Genomic DNA, 14,214 nt, shown 5'->3' on the forward strand with positions numbered 1-14,214 from the left:
TTACACATTCTTTATATGCTCCTATGCTAACCTGGTAACAAAAGCCAATGTACGTTGAAGAGCATACAATAATTAGTTATGTGCCAGGAAGAAATTTTCTTTCTTTTTTTTTTTAAGACAACATAAAGGGCATATGGGAACGTAGTAGGTTCTCAGGAATTCCAATTAACTATTAATGTAAACATCCTTCACTCAAATACTGCAAATATTTACGTTATACTGAGAACAATGCCTTGAAAGAATTTCTATCAATTTTTGCAATGAATGCAACTTTAGGTTTGAGTCGGCACTGCACAGTTCACTAGGCTGTTCATTATATACGTGTTCTCCTGTGGAAAAGTTCATGGCTTTTACAAGAATTCCGGGAAGCACATGAGAGCAAGAGAGATTAAAAGCCAGTGTTAACAGTGAGAACATCCTTAAAAAAAAAATCTTACATGTCTACAGAGAATGCATCTTTCAGATGGATTTTTCCAAGGGGTCAGCCGATAAAATAAATATTCTGTAATGTGGTCATAGGCCTTTACCTTAAATTTTTTTCACTTCTGTCTTGAATCGATAGGGAAAAAAGTTTAAGTACATTAAATGGATGTGGAGGAAGGAGATAAGGTGAAGGGAGGTCTGTGGTCTCAGTGAGGTTCCTTAATTAGTTTAAAAATGACTGATGTGGCCTAAGGTGTGGAAGGGAGAATAGCAGCTCCCCCCAAATATGTCCTCCCTGCTCTGATATCCAGAATCTGTAGACACACTAAACGGGATTTTCGAAAGGGGTGAAATTAAGGATTTTAAAATGGAAAGGTTGCGTTGGAGTACCACGTGGGCCCAATGTAATCACAAAGTCCTTATTGGAGGGAAGTTGGAGTCAGAGATATGAGAAGGGAAGAAGAAGTCAGAGTGACGAAACATCTGCCGGAGAGTCACCAGCCAAGGCCTGCAGAAACCTCTAGAAGTCGGGAAAGGTGAGTCAAGGAGTCATCCCTAAAACCTGCAGAAGGATTGCAGGCCTGCTGATGCCTTGATTTCAGCCCCGTGGGACCCATTTCAGAGTTACAACCTCCAGAACTGGAACATGGGTTATTCTATGCCACTAAATGTGGTGATTTACTATATAGAAGCAATAGGAAACTCATAAAAAGATGTGATATTTTTAAACCCAGACACTGAATCAGCAGGTTGCATTACACCTTTGCTTTGCAGTCAGAAATTAAATTTAATCAAAGTTTGTTTATCTGAGTCTCTTTATAACACAAGCTGACCTGTGTGTAGTAATTTATCACTGGCCTGATCAGTTTTGTCTATTTTTTAAAGTTTATTGATTTATTTTGAGAGAGAGAGACCAGGCGTGGAGAAGGAGCAGTGAAAGAGGGAGAGAGAGAGAATCTCAAGCAGGCTCTGCACTGTCAGCCCAGAGCCCCGCGTGGGGCTCAATTCCACAAACTGTGAGATCATGACCTGAGTCAAAATCAAGAGTCGGACGCTTAAGCAACTGAGCCACCCAGATACCCCTCACTTAGTGCTTTTACGTGTCTTAGAGCAGAGTGGTGAAGCTTCAGGCTCCAGAGTCACATGCCCTGGTTTGAACTCTGATTATCACTTATTAGTGGTGTGCCCTTGGCAAAGTTACTTCTCTGAGCCCCAGGGTCCTTATCCACAAAGTAGGAAGGTGTGAAGGTTAATTTTATGTCAACTTGACTGGGACGCAGAATGCCCAGACAGCTGTTGGGACATCATGTCTGGGTGTGCCTGTGAGTGAGGGTGTTTCTGGAAGAGTGGAGCATTTGAATGGAGGACTGCAAAGCAGATGGCCCTCCCCAGTGCGGGTTTTCGTCATCCAATCTGATGAGGGCCGGATAGAACACAATGGCAGAAGAAGGATGAATTCCCTCTCTGCCTGACTGCTTGAACTAGAACACTGATCTTCTCTGCCCTTGGTGCCCTTCGTCTCAGGCCATCAGACTTGGACTGGGATCTACATCAGAGGCTCTCTGGCTCTCAGGCCTTCGGACACTACCGCTGGCTTTTCCAAGGTCTCAGCCTTGCAGACGGAACATCATGAGACTTCTCATCTCCAGAACAACGTGAGTCAATCCCGTATAATAAATCTACCCATCTGTACACACTGATCTCCCCCTACCCGCTCTGGTTCTCTGGAGGACGCTGTGGGGATTGGGACGATGTAAATATGGAGTATGGCATGAGGCCTGGCACATAATAAGAGAGAGAGGCTTAGGAGTTGGCCAGGGCAGGTCTTGTTCTATGCTACATTTAGAGCTGAGGGGATCCAAGATCACTTGGGTTCACACAGGTCAGCAGCAAGTGTCGGCTCACACTCCTGTCTGTTCCTACGTTCTTTCCATTATGACCCGAAATGCAGCTATTGATTGGTAAAGCTATCGAACACAATCTTGATTACACTGACCAGTGAAATAAAAGAAAAAAAATATCCTCGCTCAAAAAGAACGATGCCATAAAAAATATCGCATTTTCGAAGGGCAATCCTACGCGGACATGTCTGAATTTGCAACATAACTCCCTGAACGACTGTCAGTGAATACAGTTTCTAAATCTCAGTGAAGCAAACCACAGTCAAAGGCAGGCTCTCAGTCTGAGATGTGGTCCAGAGAGTGTTTATCTTCGTGAGTTTCCTGACCCACTCACCCATCCTGTGAGGAGCTGCTGGGGGCTGTGGAGGCCTGGGCCTTACCTCGTCAGAGAAATCCGGATTCTGGGAATGGTGCAGAACTGCTGTGTGGGCAGCTGAGGTGAAGAGAGGCCCTCCAGGTTTTCCATAAATACACTGTTTAAAAAGTTATGAGGTGAATAGTTATGAGTGTCTGAAATTAACCCCGAGCACACACACACACATGTCACAACCCTTCAGTTACCAATCCTGGAACAAAGACGAATTTTGTGACACCTTGCCAGGCTTAGCTGACATCTAATTAACCTTGAACTTCTTTCACCTGCTGCCTTGTGTTTATGATACCAGGGTGCTGCTGAAGAAAATGTGAAGGCTTTAATTCATCATGCAGCCATTACATCAATGCTGAATACCTGAATCAGTTCATTACCTAACTTTTGATTGCCCAGGAGATAAGAGCTAATTTGTTCCATTCTGATTCCTGCAGGATGGCTTTCGGAAGGGGCCCACGGTACCCAGCTCTCGTTTAGAGTCCAGGGTAGTGAGTCCCCGGTGACCGTAGGTCTGGCTGGACCCCAGTCCCTGACATGCCAGCTCGCAACCAAGAATTCTGAGGTGGAAGGATAGGGCTGGTTCCAGTCTCCACCATATTGCGTTACTCTTCTCTCTCAATGGCACTTTCTAGGCAGCTAGCTTAAAAGCTCCCTTCGCCCAAGGATCAGGGCCCCTCTTCTGCAGCCTGCTGATCTCTGCGTGATCCTTTAGAACACAATGAAACGGGAGACCCACACACCTGCCGTTGCTAGAATTTTCCCCTTCAACACTGCACTAGCAGGCCTGCTGTGCTCGCCATCTGGCCGTTGCCTTTGCTTGCTTGAAAATTCCATTTTGCTTAGTTTGTCTCTCCTGATGCTCACTAATGTTACTGCGGAACTTGGAACCCACAGATACCGATGGTGGCTCAAGACCATTTTAAAGAACTCTTTCTCCGCTACATTGATTCTTCTTCTTCTGAATAATGCTGCAAACCTCCTCGGGACTGAGAACAGGATTGGTACCTGACAGAGTGCTGTAAGAGATTATCTCAGATAATTGCAGGGGTGAGTTAGGAATTCGCTTTGTCCCTCACTATTTCATTCCTCTGACTCCTAGAAACTGGGAAGATCTGGCCACAGGCCCACCGAAAAGAATTATCCTCTCTTTTTACGGGTTACTGTTTGTTGTTTGAAGTCCCTTACAGGAAAACAGTCTACATCAAATGTGAACTTTGAAAAATGACATCCAGTCGCAGTATGCAGTTTGTATAAACCGCGTGGTCTGATGGATCTGATTAAATTATGCGATCAACTGCAGGGACCGACTTTCCAGAGCCATTTCCCAGCTCCTCGGTCGCTGGGCCACACTTTCCTTCCCTGGATGTGGGCATCCCACAGGCCCGCTGCACCAGCCATCAAGCTCGTACACAGCAGCCCTGCCACACAGGCCGCATGAGGGCCCGCTGGGATGTGGCATTTGAAGTCAAGGATGAGGAATTGAGAGGCGGGCTAATCTCTGAAGAGGGCAGTCTTCTAAAGGGGAATCTTTGCATTTAGTCACACTAGAATGGTTTCCTTTTTCCCATATCGTGAAAAGCTAAGCAAGGCTACAAGTCCGGCCTTTCCAGTAGATGCAGTTAATGATGGCTATTAGATCAGGTACATTTTAGGAAATCTAAAACAGATGTATTGAATTGCTCCTCTTTCTTTTTTCTTTTCTTTAAAGTTTATTTATTTATTTTGAGAAGAGAGAGAGAGAGCGAGCGAGAGAGAGAGAGCACACGCCCAAGTGGGGAATGGGCAGAGAGAGAGAGAGAGGGAGAGAGACAGAATCCCAAGCAGGCTCTGCAATACCAACGCAGAGCTGGACGCAGGGCTCAAACCAATGAACCGCGAGATCGCGACCTGAGCCAAAGCCAGACGCTTAACTGACTGAGCCACCCAGGTGCCCCAAATTGCTGCTCTTTCAATCACATTCAGATAAAAAGCTCCTTGGTGGCAAAAAGAACCTGGGCACCTGCCCTCCCCCTGGATGCTGGGTCCCCGTGAAGACTTGGCTCACCTTCACGGGCTTGGCACCTTCTTCGTCGGAGTTTTTGAATTCAACGCACACGGTTATGTTTCGAGCCTAAAATTACAGAGAGGGAAAATGGAAATTGTAATTTCCTGTTAAATAACACCAAAAAACAATCCAAACATCTAAAATAAGTAGCTTCTAATTAAATCTGAAAAATGTATAATACCCGACACTTTCTTGTGACATTATCCACAGTGTTCAGAAATAGCAGAAGGATTTGGAGATATTATTTAAAAGGAAGAAAAAACTCATATCAAAAGGAGGCAGGTGTGCTATTTTCGGAGTATCTTAAGAAACTGAAAATAAAAGAAGTCTAGAACAAAATAATTTAGGGCTGAATTTAGAAAGGATTATTAATATGTTATAATGCGATGCGTCCTTAAGCACCTTTAAGGTGAAACTCATCACTGTCCCTTATGAAGCATGTTCTGCAAATGGATTTTATTCCAAAATATTGACCTATGATAATTTGTACTTGAACTTTCAAAAAACCCTCTCAATATGGTCTCAATAGGGTGCAGAGAGAGCATAACATCTTGGAAGTATATTGTACCTTGTTGAAACATTTCTGGCTATCATACTTGAGGTGCTTGGGGTAAATGTAAATTTGATTTTTGTATACTCTATAAGGACGACAATACTTTGTTGAGTCGTAAACAAATTCTTCCACCTCCACCGTGGGTTCTGGTTGAGCCGTCACATCGAAAGGCTTGACAGGGATAAAGGACGATGTTACACAGTCTTTAAAAATCAGAAAATAAGAGTTTGTCATTTAACTTGATTGTTTAAAGTGAACAATACTTAACATATTTTAAAATGAATCCAGTTGAAATAGAAACTCCATTTGTAAAGGAATTTTTATTTTATTTTTTAAAGTTTATTTATTTATTTTAAGCAAGAGACAGAGGGCAGGGGAGGGATAGAGAGGGAGAGAGACAGAATCCCAAGCAGGCTCCACACTGTCAGTATGGAGCCTGATGTGGGGCTTGAACCCATGAACTGTGAGACCGTGACCTGAACCTAAACCAAGAGTCAGACGCTTAACCAGCTGAGCCACCCAAGAGCCCCAAGTAAAGGAGTTTATGTTAAGTTATGCTAGCATGAAAAATTTGTAGGAGGTAAAGATGACTGATGAGCTATTTAATATTCAAACTGATGTCTCAAAATATTGGTAAATCTTTTGGATGGATTTATAGCTATTTTCTTTGTGCACTAGGCTTCACATAGAGAGTAAATTTTAGTTAATGATTCTCCAAGCATGTTAACCTGCGATTATAAAGATTAACCCACTGGCATTTACTGTAACATAAAAATAATACACATATTGATATATGACCAAACAAAACTCTGTCCAATGGGTCTATCATGGGTAGTACTTAATGGATTGATAGTAAGTTTTCTCTATGGAATGATTTCACAACACAAGCCTGAAGCCCCTCTGCATTATTTGATACAACTATTCTATTTTTCTCTCCAGTTTTTACAATCTTTAAAAATCTAGCCTTGTAGGAACAGCCTAAGGAAAATACAAAAAAAGAACAATTTAAATTTTATAAATCAAAACTTATGTCACTAAATAGTTTGGAGGCTGATGTTGTGGTTACTGGAAGACAGGAAGGCCTTCTACCTTTCTTTACCCCATCTGGAATTTTCCTGTGTTCAAGAAAGCAAAATGGTTAGCTAAATATGCTTGGGAATCAGATTACATTGTTTTTTCCCCAAAAACCAATTATGGTATTTTTATTATATGTTCAAGTTTCTCTAATGTCCTACAGTCATTTCAAACAGATTATTTTAGCTTTCTCTTTTGTTATTTTTCTCTTCTACAGGTAATAAAAGACACATCCCACAAATCAGGTAGAGGCAACGGCTTAGTTTATTCTCTGCTTTTCCACCCCAATCAATATAAAAGTGATCTGGAGCCATGGCTTAATTTAGAATGCTCATTTTATTTCAATATTAAAATGATTTGTGGAAAAATTATAAGAATGAAAAACCTCATAGTGTTAATGGGAATTCAATATCCTGCAGTAATAATCCTCTCTGTTTGTAGTTCATTTTAGGATGCCTTTATTCATTCTTTGCATCATTGAGAAAGTCACTAGAAGGCATAATCAGAAGTAACAAAACTACACAAACTAGTCTCACTCCTTGAGAAATAAATTCTGAGATTCTTATTTATAAGTCTAATAAAAGCTCCTTCTAAAATTCAGATTTTCACTGACATAAATGGGACTTTTGACCATATTCTGAGGAAGATACATGCTCTCTGGGTGATAACAGATTCTAAAAATATTCCAGTTCTAATCACCACGTGGTCACTTGGGTGGCTACCCACGGTGTTCAGAGGACCCCTCTGGCAGCACAGTGTCGGGGGGCCAGCCCTGTATTTTGAGTCAGAGGAACTGAATAGAATATAAATTCTCCCATTATGGGTTATTGCATCTATCTGAACCTGCCATTCCTCATTTGCAGCCCTCCAGGGTTTTGAGGATTAAATGACATAATTTAATACCTTGCTGGATGCATGGTATTAAACCAGATAAATATTAGGTTACACTGAATATAGTTCCTCTCCTATCATACTTACAGTTTGTCTTAATGGAAAAATAAGAAGCCCCGAATTTGTGTAGAATAACGAATTCCATTTATCCCAAACTTTGAGAAAAAAACCTCCCAAACTATTATAATTAACCAACTATCCAACCAACCCACCGACCCACCAACCCACCAGCCAACCAACCAAAAGACCACTAACTATTCAGAACTCTACAAGCAAATCATGACATCATCATCATACTTGGATGCTCCAAAGGAATGTTGTCCACAGCAATATCCAGGCTTCCAGGGATGGTCTGCGTTTTGCTTATTCTGTCAGGCCTGTGAAAGCCGGGAACACGAACACACACACACACACACACACACACACACACACACACACTGAATTATTCTAGTTGTCAAGAAAAAAGTCAACTGTAAATCTGAGCTTTGATAGGAGTAAACAGTACGACCCTAAACACACTAGTGAAAGATTTCATTTAGCTGGTTTTATATTGAAAAACTAAAATTTATGTAATCTTGCAAATGAAAATACAAATCAGTGAGGGCTCAAATTACAGGTATTCTGACGAATGTCTAGATTTATTTGCATCTATTTTGGATACCAAGTACAGAAATGGCCACACAAGTACAAGAGTAAATAGATAGTTTTTGTTAACAAAAAGTACTAGTATTTTAATGGGTTTAAGCGATTTGCTTTCATGAGGACTCTTGAGAAGTCTTTTTTTCTTAATTTTTTTTAATGTTTGTATTTATTTTTGAGACAGAGAGAGACAGAGCATGAGCGGGGAAGGGGCAGAGAGAGAGGGAGACACAGAATCTGAAGCAGGCTCCAGGCTCTGAGCTGTCAGCACAGAGCCCGACGCGGGGCTCGAACTCACAGACTGTGAGATCATGACCTGAGCTGAAGTCGGACGTTTAACCAACTGAGCCACCCAGGCACCCCAAGACTCTTTAGAAGTCTTAAGGGCAAGGGTGGTCCTTGCTACAATTGTTAAGTGGACGGTCTGTTTGTTCCCTCTTCAACAATCAAGGAGGACAAAGAGCCTTTCTCTGCCCTTGGTTCTTCTGCCTTCTCCCTCTTTTGTACCCACCCCCCCCTTTGTAAATGTGTGCAGACACCCTCTCACCAAGTATCCCTGACCCCACATTCTCCCTCTCTACCAAAACCTTTTTGCCTATCCTCCTTCGTAATGAGACGAAAGTTGCTGATAACAGTTTCAAGTTAGGTCTTCTAGAAGACCTAATAGAATAATTATAGTGGTGGGTCAGAGCCAGCTCTTCCCAGCTTATGAGAGTGGCCTGTTAAGTCTTCAATTACTTTGCCTGCTAGTTGTTAAATACAGCCCTTATTAAAAGTGAAATTGTGGGGCGCCTGGGTGGCGCAGTCGGTTAAGCGTCCGACTTCACCCAGGTCATGATCTCGCAGTCCGTGAGTTCGAGCCCCGCGTCGGGCTCTGGGCTGATGGCTCAGAGCCTGGAGCCTGTTTCCGATTCTGTGTCTCCCTCTCTCTCTGTCCCTCCCCCGTTCATGGTCTGTCTCTCTCTGTCCCAAAAATAAATAAACGTTGAAAAAAAAAATTAAAAAAAAAAAAAAAGTGAAATTGTATCAAATTTCCATTAAACAAATTCTATGACAAACCAAGGTAATAATGAGCAAAGTGATCAAAAATGATCACTTAGAAGTGTTTTACTACATGGTGAGATATCCATGAATCTGTCTGGTGGAAATGTTATACGATGGTGCGTGCATCTCTTCCAAAACCCATGTTCGGTGAAGTCCCGTTAGGAGCTTGAAATCAGCAATGCTACCATTTACACGACAGAAATTGGCCATCAGTACAAATCTGTTTTTCCCCCTTGAGGGTCAGACAGTCAGGGTTTATCAGCACACTGTTGACAATAAACACCACAAAGTGTGAGGGGTCTATGAACTAATTTAATGTTTTACCAGTAGGGCATTAAGTATTCTAGATGTCCTATAACTGTCAGAGTGATAATTTTCTTTTCTATACGTGGACAATATGGATTTTGCAAGAATATAATCTCCTGTGAATATCAGATTAGCCCCAAACATTTTGTCCCTTTTGTTCTGCTCAGCATTGTAACTTTTCATACTTTCGTACACTGGCAAAAAAGGTAAAGAGGTAAAACACTATTCGCTCCCACTTAGTGGCTTGAGTAGCCTTTGGAAAGACTATGGTAGGAGCTTTGACCGGGAAGTCTGATGAAGTCAAGAGCAGGGGGCATCTCCTCATGTAAGGAGTGGTCTTGTAGGATCAACAAAGCAGTAGTTTCCCCCAAGATTTTACTTTTCACCTTTATTTTGCTTTCTAAAGTTTGTATTCTTTTTTTCAGAATAAAAAACGAGCATTGGGAAAACTTCCCTTCTAGTTAAATAGAAACATATTCTCTACTGAAGATACAGAAGGTATTAGTTATGTTTGGTTCATAGTAATGCATTATTTGTGCTTTGGATAAACAAAATTGACAGGAGATCGTTGATTCTTAGATGGGAGAGGTAGAGAGTTAATATTTAGGGATGTTAGGGATTGGGTATCAGGGGACTAACAGTTTAAGGGAAGCTGCTCGTCATGAAAGATCTTATCATCGCCTGACGTTGAATGCATGGTGATATTTAAAAGATGTTGTGGGTTTTATTAAGTTTTTTCTTCTTTTAGCACTAACTTTCACTGTGTTTTCCAAAAGCATTGGAATGACAGAAATATTATGAATTACTATAGTCACAGCAATGAATTTCTCTGTGGAATTTCAAAACATAGTTCTAAAATTCCTTAACATCCTTCCTAATTAGAGGCGTCTGTGTCTCTGTTATTTTAATCTGGGCTCTGTGACAGCCTGACAGTATATTAATGGCAGAAATGCTACTGCGAGAGTTTCGGGGCCCTGGTCTTAAGAAACTGGTAGTGATCCTTTTCTCTCCCTGGGGACACTTACTCTCAGAAGCCAGCTCTCTTTCCATGAGGAAGTGATAGTATCTCATGGAGAGGCTCCCAGGGAGAAGAGCCAAGGTCTCTAGTCTACAGCTCCCGCTGAGCTCCCAATCAATAGCCAAGTCAACTTGCCAGTCATTAAATGAGCCATCTGGAATGTGGATCCTCTGGTTCCAGCTGAACTCTGCCAACTGATGCCATGTGCAGAAAAGACAAGCTCTCCTCCCTCAACCAGGCTCGAATTAGAGACTCATGGAAAATAAATGATATTATTCTTTTAAGCTACTAAGTTTTGGTGTGATCTGTTACAGAGAGGTAATAGTTATCTGACATGGTTTTATGTTTCACACTCCTTCCATATGATTGTGGCAAATTTTCTTTTGTTAGGTCATTGAGGCATATGTGAAGTCATCTGTAAAGCTTCTACTTTCTGGGGGAGTTTGGCCATTTGAGAAATCAGGTTAACCAGGTATCGTTTATGCAGAGTTAATAAATCAACAGTAGCAATGTAGCTGATTCATGTTAATTCCAAGAGTATCCCAACACCCTACCTTCTGTAATCTGACACTAGTTTTAGCAGGTCCTCGCTTGAAATCTTGCTACTTTCTTGTCTATACAATGGTGAAAATCTTGAGTCTCTGTCCACATTTCCCTGGTTGTCCTTAAATACTGATCTGAAAGAAAAGGATATTTGTTCAGATTGGTATGTGAATATTGTTTACCGGATTGTGTTTTTAAGGTGACAAATGATTCAATTTCCCATCTGTAATGGAAGAAACTCCAGGAACTTATGAAATAAAAAGACAAAAAAACTCCTTAGACAAAAGTTTCATTTAAACACTGTATTTGTTGTCTTTAATGCCTTATTTTCAACTCAGTCTCTAGACAGACAGCAGCCCACCCATATTCCAACCACATCCATTTATGATTGAGTAACATATCAAAACTTTGCGAGAGTGGAGAGGAACAGGTTAGTCCTTTTTTCATTACTTTCTGGGCAAGCTAGGCCTACTTTGATCTGGATGGTGCCATCAGAATTTATGAGTAGTGAAAAAGGGGTAAGGTCGTACATGTGGGTCTAGGGGGCCAGACTCTTGAAACATTCTCCTGGAGCTAAACATGCCCACGTCCTAGATTTTAAGACACAGACAAAGGTAAACTAAGGAACACTTGAGTCAGAATCTTGTATTACATAAAGAAAGCACCATGAACATGAGCCATTGATTGTCTATTTCACTGGAACTAGACAGAGTTAGCTAAAATATGTAAGTTGTTTTTGTCCAAATAGTATAGTAATGTCAGGCAATACAAGCTAGTATACATAACATGCTTAATGTTAGCTTTTCTCCTTCAAAATTAATTATACTCTGTGCCTATCAAAAAAAATTAGAACCGTGTATAATTGATTTTCCAGTAATCTTAGAGAGCTGCTGAAGTTTTATTTCTTCTAGCTTAAGGAGCTTGACTAGACTATTTTATTACTCTTGAAATTAACCAAAGATTTCCAAATACCAAATAACCAAAATACACAGGCTGACGTGGCCATTTCGATAGATATCTGATCATAGAGCTGTAGTGTCAAATAATACCGAAAATGGGCCAGAATCATATTTTTTAGACTCCTTCCACCTTTCTGCTCATTTTTCTCTGTTAAGTGGTAAGGGAGGGGAAATTTTTCATTCTGGGGAAGCAGAATGAGACACTATTTAATTCGAAGATTTTATTTAAATATCACACAGGGCTTCTGTTCGAGTGTGTGGCGTGTTGAAACCAATACGATGTATTTTCAACACAGGAGGAGGTCAAACTGACCTTGAGTAGTGTTGTTGTTGTTGTTTGTAATTAACCAGTCATTACAAATGTATCACTAGACGTGAGCTGTAAAACTCGTTCCTGCTTTTATCCGCAGCTCTGTCCTGCAAACAGCTCACTTACACTGGACACGTTGTAAAGAGGGTGAAGAACGCAGGGCCAGGGAGAAGAGCTGCTCACAGCCCCCTACACGCTGTCCTTGCTTAATAAATATGCTAACTGGCAAGAGAACAGAGAACTGACTCATGCACACAGATGGTTTCGGGATGGCAGGATGCTGTGCCCAGTTCCAGCTGCCACAGTTGGGCAATGATCCGTATATGGTGAGGGTCTCAAAACCGCGACGTTTGGGGGATGACTGAAGAAAATGTGGGGTTTAGCTGCAGGAAAAGAAGCCCAGGTGTCCCTGAGAGCTTCAATCATGAGCAGCATGAAGAGCTGTGACACAGAAAGAATGGGGCATATTTCTGTAGCTCATGTAAGACAAAACACACAAGTAATTGTCATGCAGTTGAAAAATATATTTTTTTAAATGAGTTATTTAATCACTAGACCTATAGAAAGAAGGAAGGAACCATTGTGGGATGCACTTGAGTTTTGGTCATTGGGAGGATTCAGAGGTTGGACAACTGTTGGTTGGGGATGTTGTTAGACTGTGTGCCTTTTGTAAACACATAGATGGAAGAATGAAGTTTTTAATTGAGTTTTGTTCAATTTTCAAGAAATTCCAGGGTTGTGAGCCAATCCATTTAGAATATCGTGTAAGGTGGGTTAAAAGGAATCAGAGTTGGGGCACCTGGGTGGCTCAGGAGGTTGGGCGTCTGACTTTGGCTCGTGGGTTTGAGCCCTGTGTCAGGCTCTGCATTGACAGCTAGGAGCCTGGAGCTAGCTTCGTATCCTCTGTCTCTCTCTCTCTCTACTCCTCCCCTATTTGTGCTCTCTCTCTCTCTCTCTCTCTAAAATAAATAAATAAACTTAAAAAAAAAAAAGAAATCAGAGTCCTGGCATGGATTTTGACACATATAATTGTGGGATCCATATGCATGGAAAGAGTTCCCTTTAACCACATGACACTTTTGTAGGGGTCAACTTTCCCCCAAATCAAAGCATGTAAAATACCCATGGTAGCCATCTGAATGTATTCTCTTTACCTACTCCAAGAATAACCTGTTTTTTCTTTTTTACTGTAAAATATCACCATAGCTGCCAAAAATAAGAACACACATCAAATTAATTTCAGAAAAAAATGTTCACAGTGATAAGCATCTGTGTGTGTGTGTGTGTGTGTGTGTGTGTGTGTGTGTGTGTGTAGCAGCGGGTGGGACGGTTGGATCTGGGTAAAAATACGGTCATAAGCTAAATTGTCAATTCTACCCTTTTTAGTGGCAGTTGATCTTAAGGGCCAAAGTGTTTTAGGGTACATTCAAAGCTACACTGTTAGGCAAACTGCAATCTAGAAAATATAGTAGGAAAAAAGGAGGCCAAACATCCAGCAGAATCAATAGAATATTGAAATATGTCAGCTAATGGCTTGAGTAACCACGAGCCCTCCTCTGATGCAGTTGCCATTTTATTTGAAGCAATTTCCAAATTGTGAGGGGGACTAAAATCTTCTTTGGCTGGATCTGGTACTTATTTTTGTGATTAGTTATTCCAAGGGGTTTAACATGAAATCTTTCAAACTCTGCTGCTAACCATTTTTTTTTTCTGAGATGTCAGAGATGTTTACGTGAATGTAAACCATGTATTTATGTGCACAAATTGGTGGTACCTCCTGTTTCCTAACCTACAGCCAAACCACTCATCAGGCATCAATGGAGCATGAGCTTGTGGTTTCGTTGACTTTCTTGTCCTAGACGTAATTACTTCGATAGTCAGGAATATTGTCAGCCTTCCTAGAAACCTCATCCGTCTTTCTTCCAGCATATTTTACTAGACAACTTCACTGTACAATTGTTACTTCTTCTCCTAACTGATCAATAAAGGGTAATGCTTTTCCTTCTCTACCCCACAATATTCTTCACTGTGCCAAATTTACCAGAAAGGGGGACTTGTTGCAGAAAATATGATCTCCCTGGGTGACTTAATAATCATATAAGAATAGTGACTTCAGACAATGGTTATCTTTTGCTGGGT

At 41.2% G+C, this 14,214-nt stretch overlaps 1 protein-coding gene across 15 annotated transcripts in view; it reads right to left on the reverse strand.

The window, feature by feature from the left end:
- Positions 1-14,214, reverse strand: part of DOCK10 (dedicator of cytokinesis 10) — a 272,646-nt gene that overhangs the window by 76,840 nt on the left and 181,592 nt on the right. For all 15 annotated transcript variants that reach the window (XM_045481485.1, XM_045481482.1, XM_045481484.1 and 12 more), the window contains exons 15-19: positions 10,818-10,940; positions 7,554-7,633; positions 5,307-5,494; positions 4,739-4,804; positions 2,705-2,797 (exon numbers count right to left, since the gene is read on the reverse strand). In XM_045481485.1, coding sequence (XP_045337441.1) covers positions 2,705-2,797; positions 4,739-4,804; positions 5,307-5,494; positions 7,554-7,633; positions 10,818-10,940 — 550 coding nt within the window. The remainder of the gene's footprint in view (positions 1-2,704; positions 2,798-4,738; positions 4,805-5,306; positions 5,495-7,553; positions 7,634-10,817; positions 10,941-14,214) is intronic.

The sequence above is a fragment of the Leopardus geoffroyi genome, chromosome C1, assembly GCF_018350155.1.
Source record: "Leopardus geoffroyi isolate Oge1 chromosome C1, O.geoffroyi_Oge1_pat1.0, whole genome shotgun sequence".
NCBI lineage: Eukaryota > Metazoa > Chordata > Mammalia > Carnivora > Felidae > Leopardus > Leopardus geoffroyi.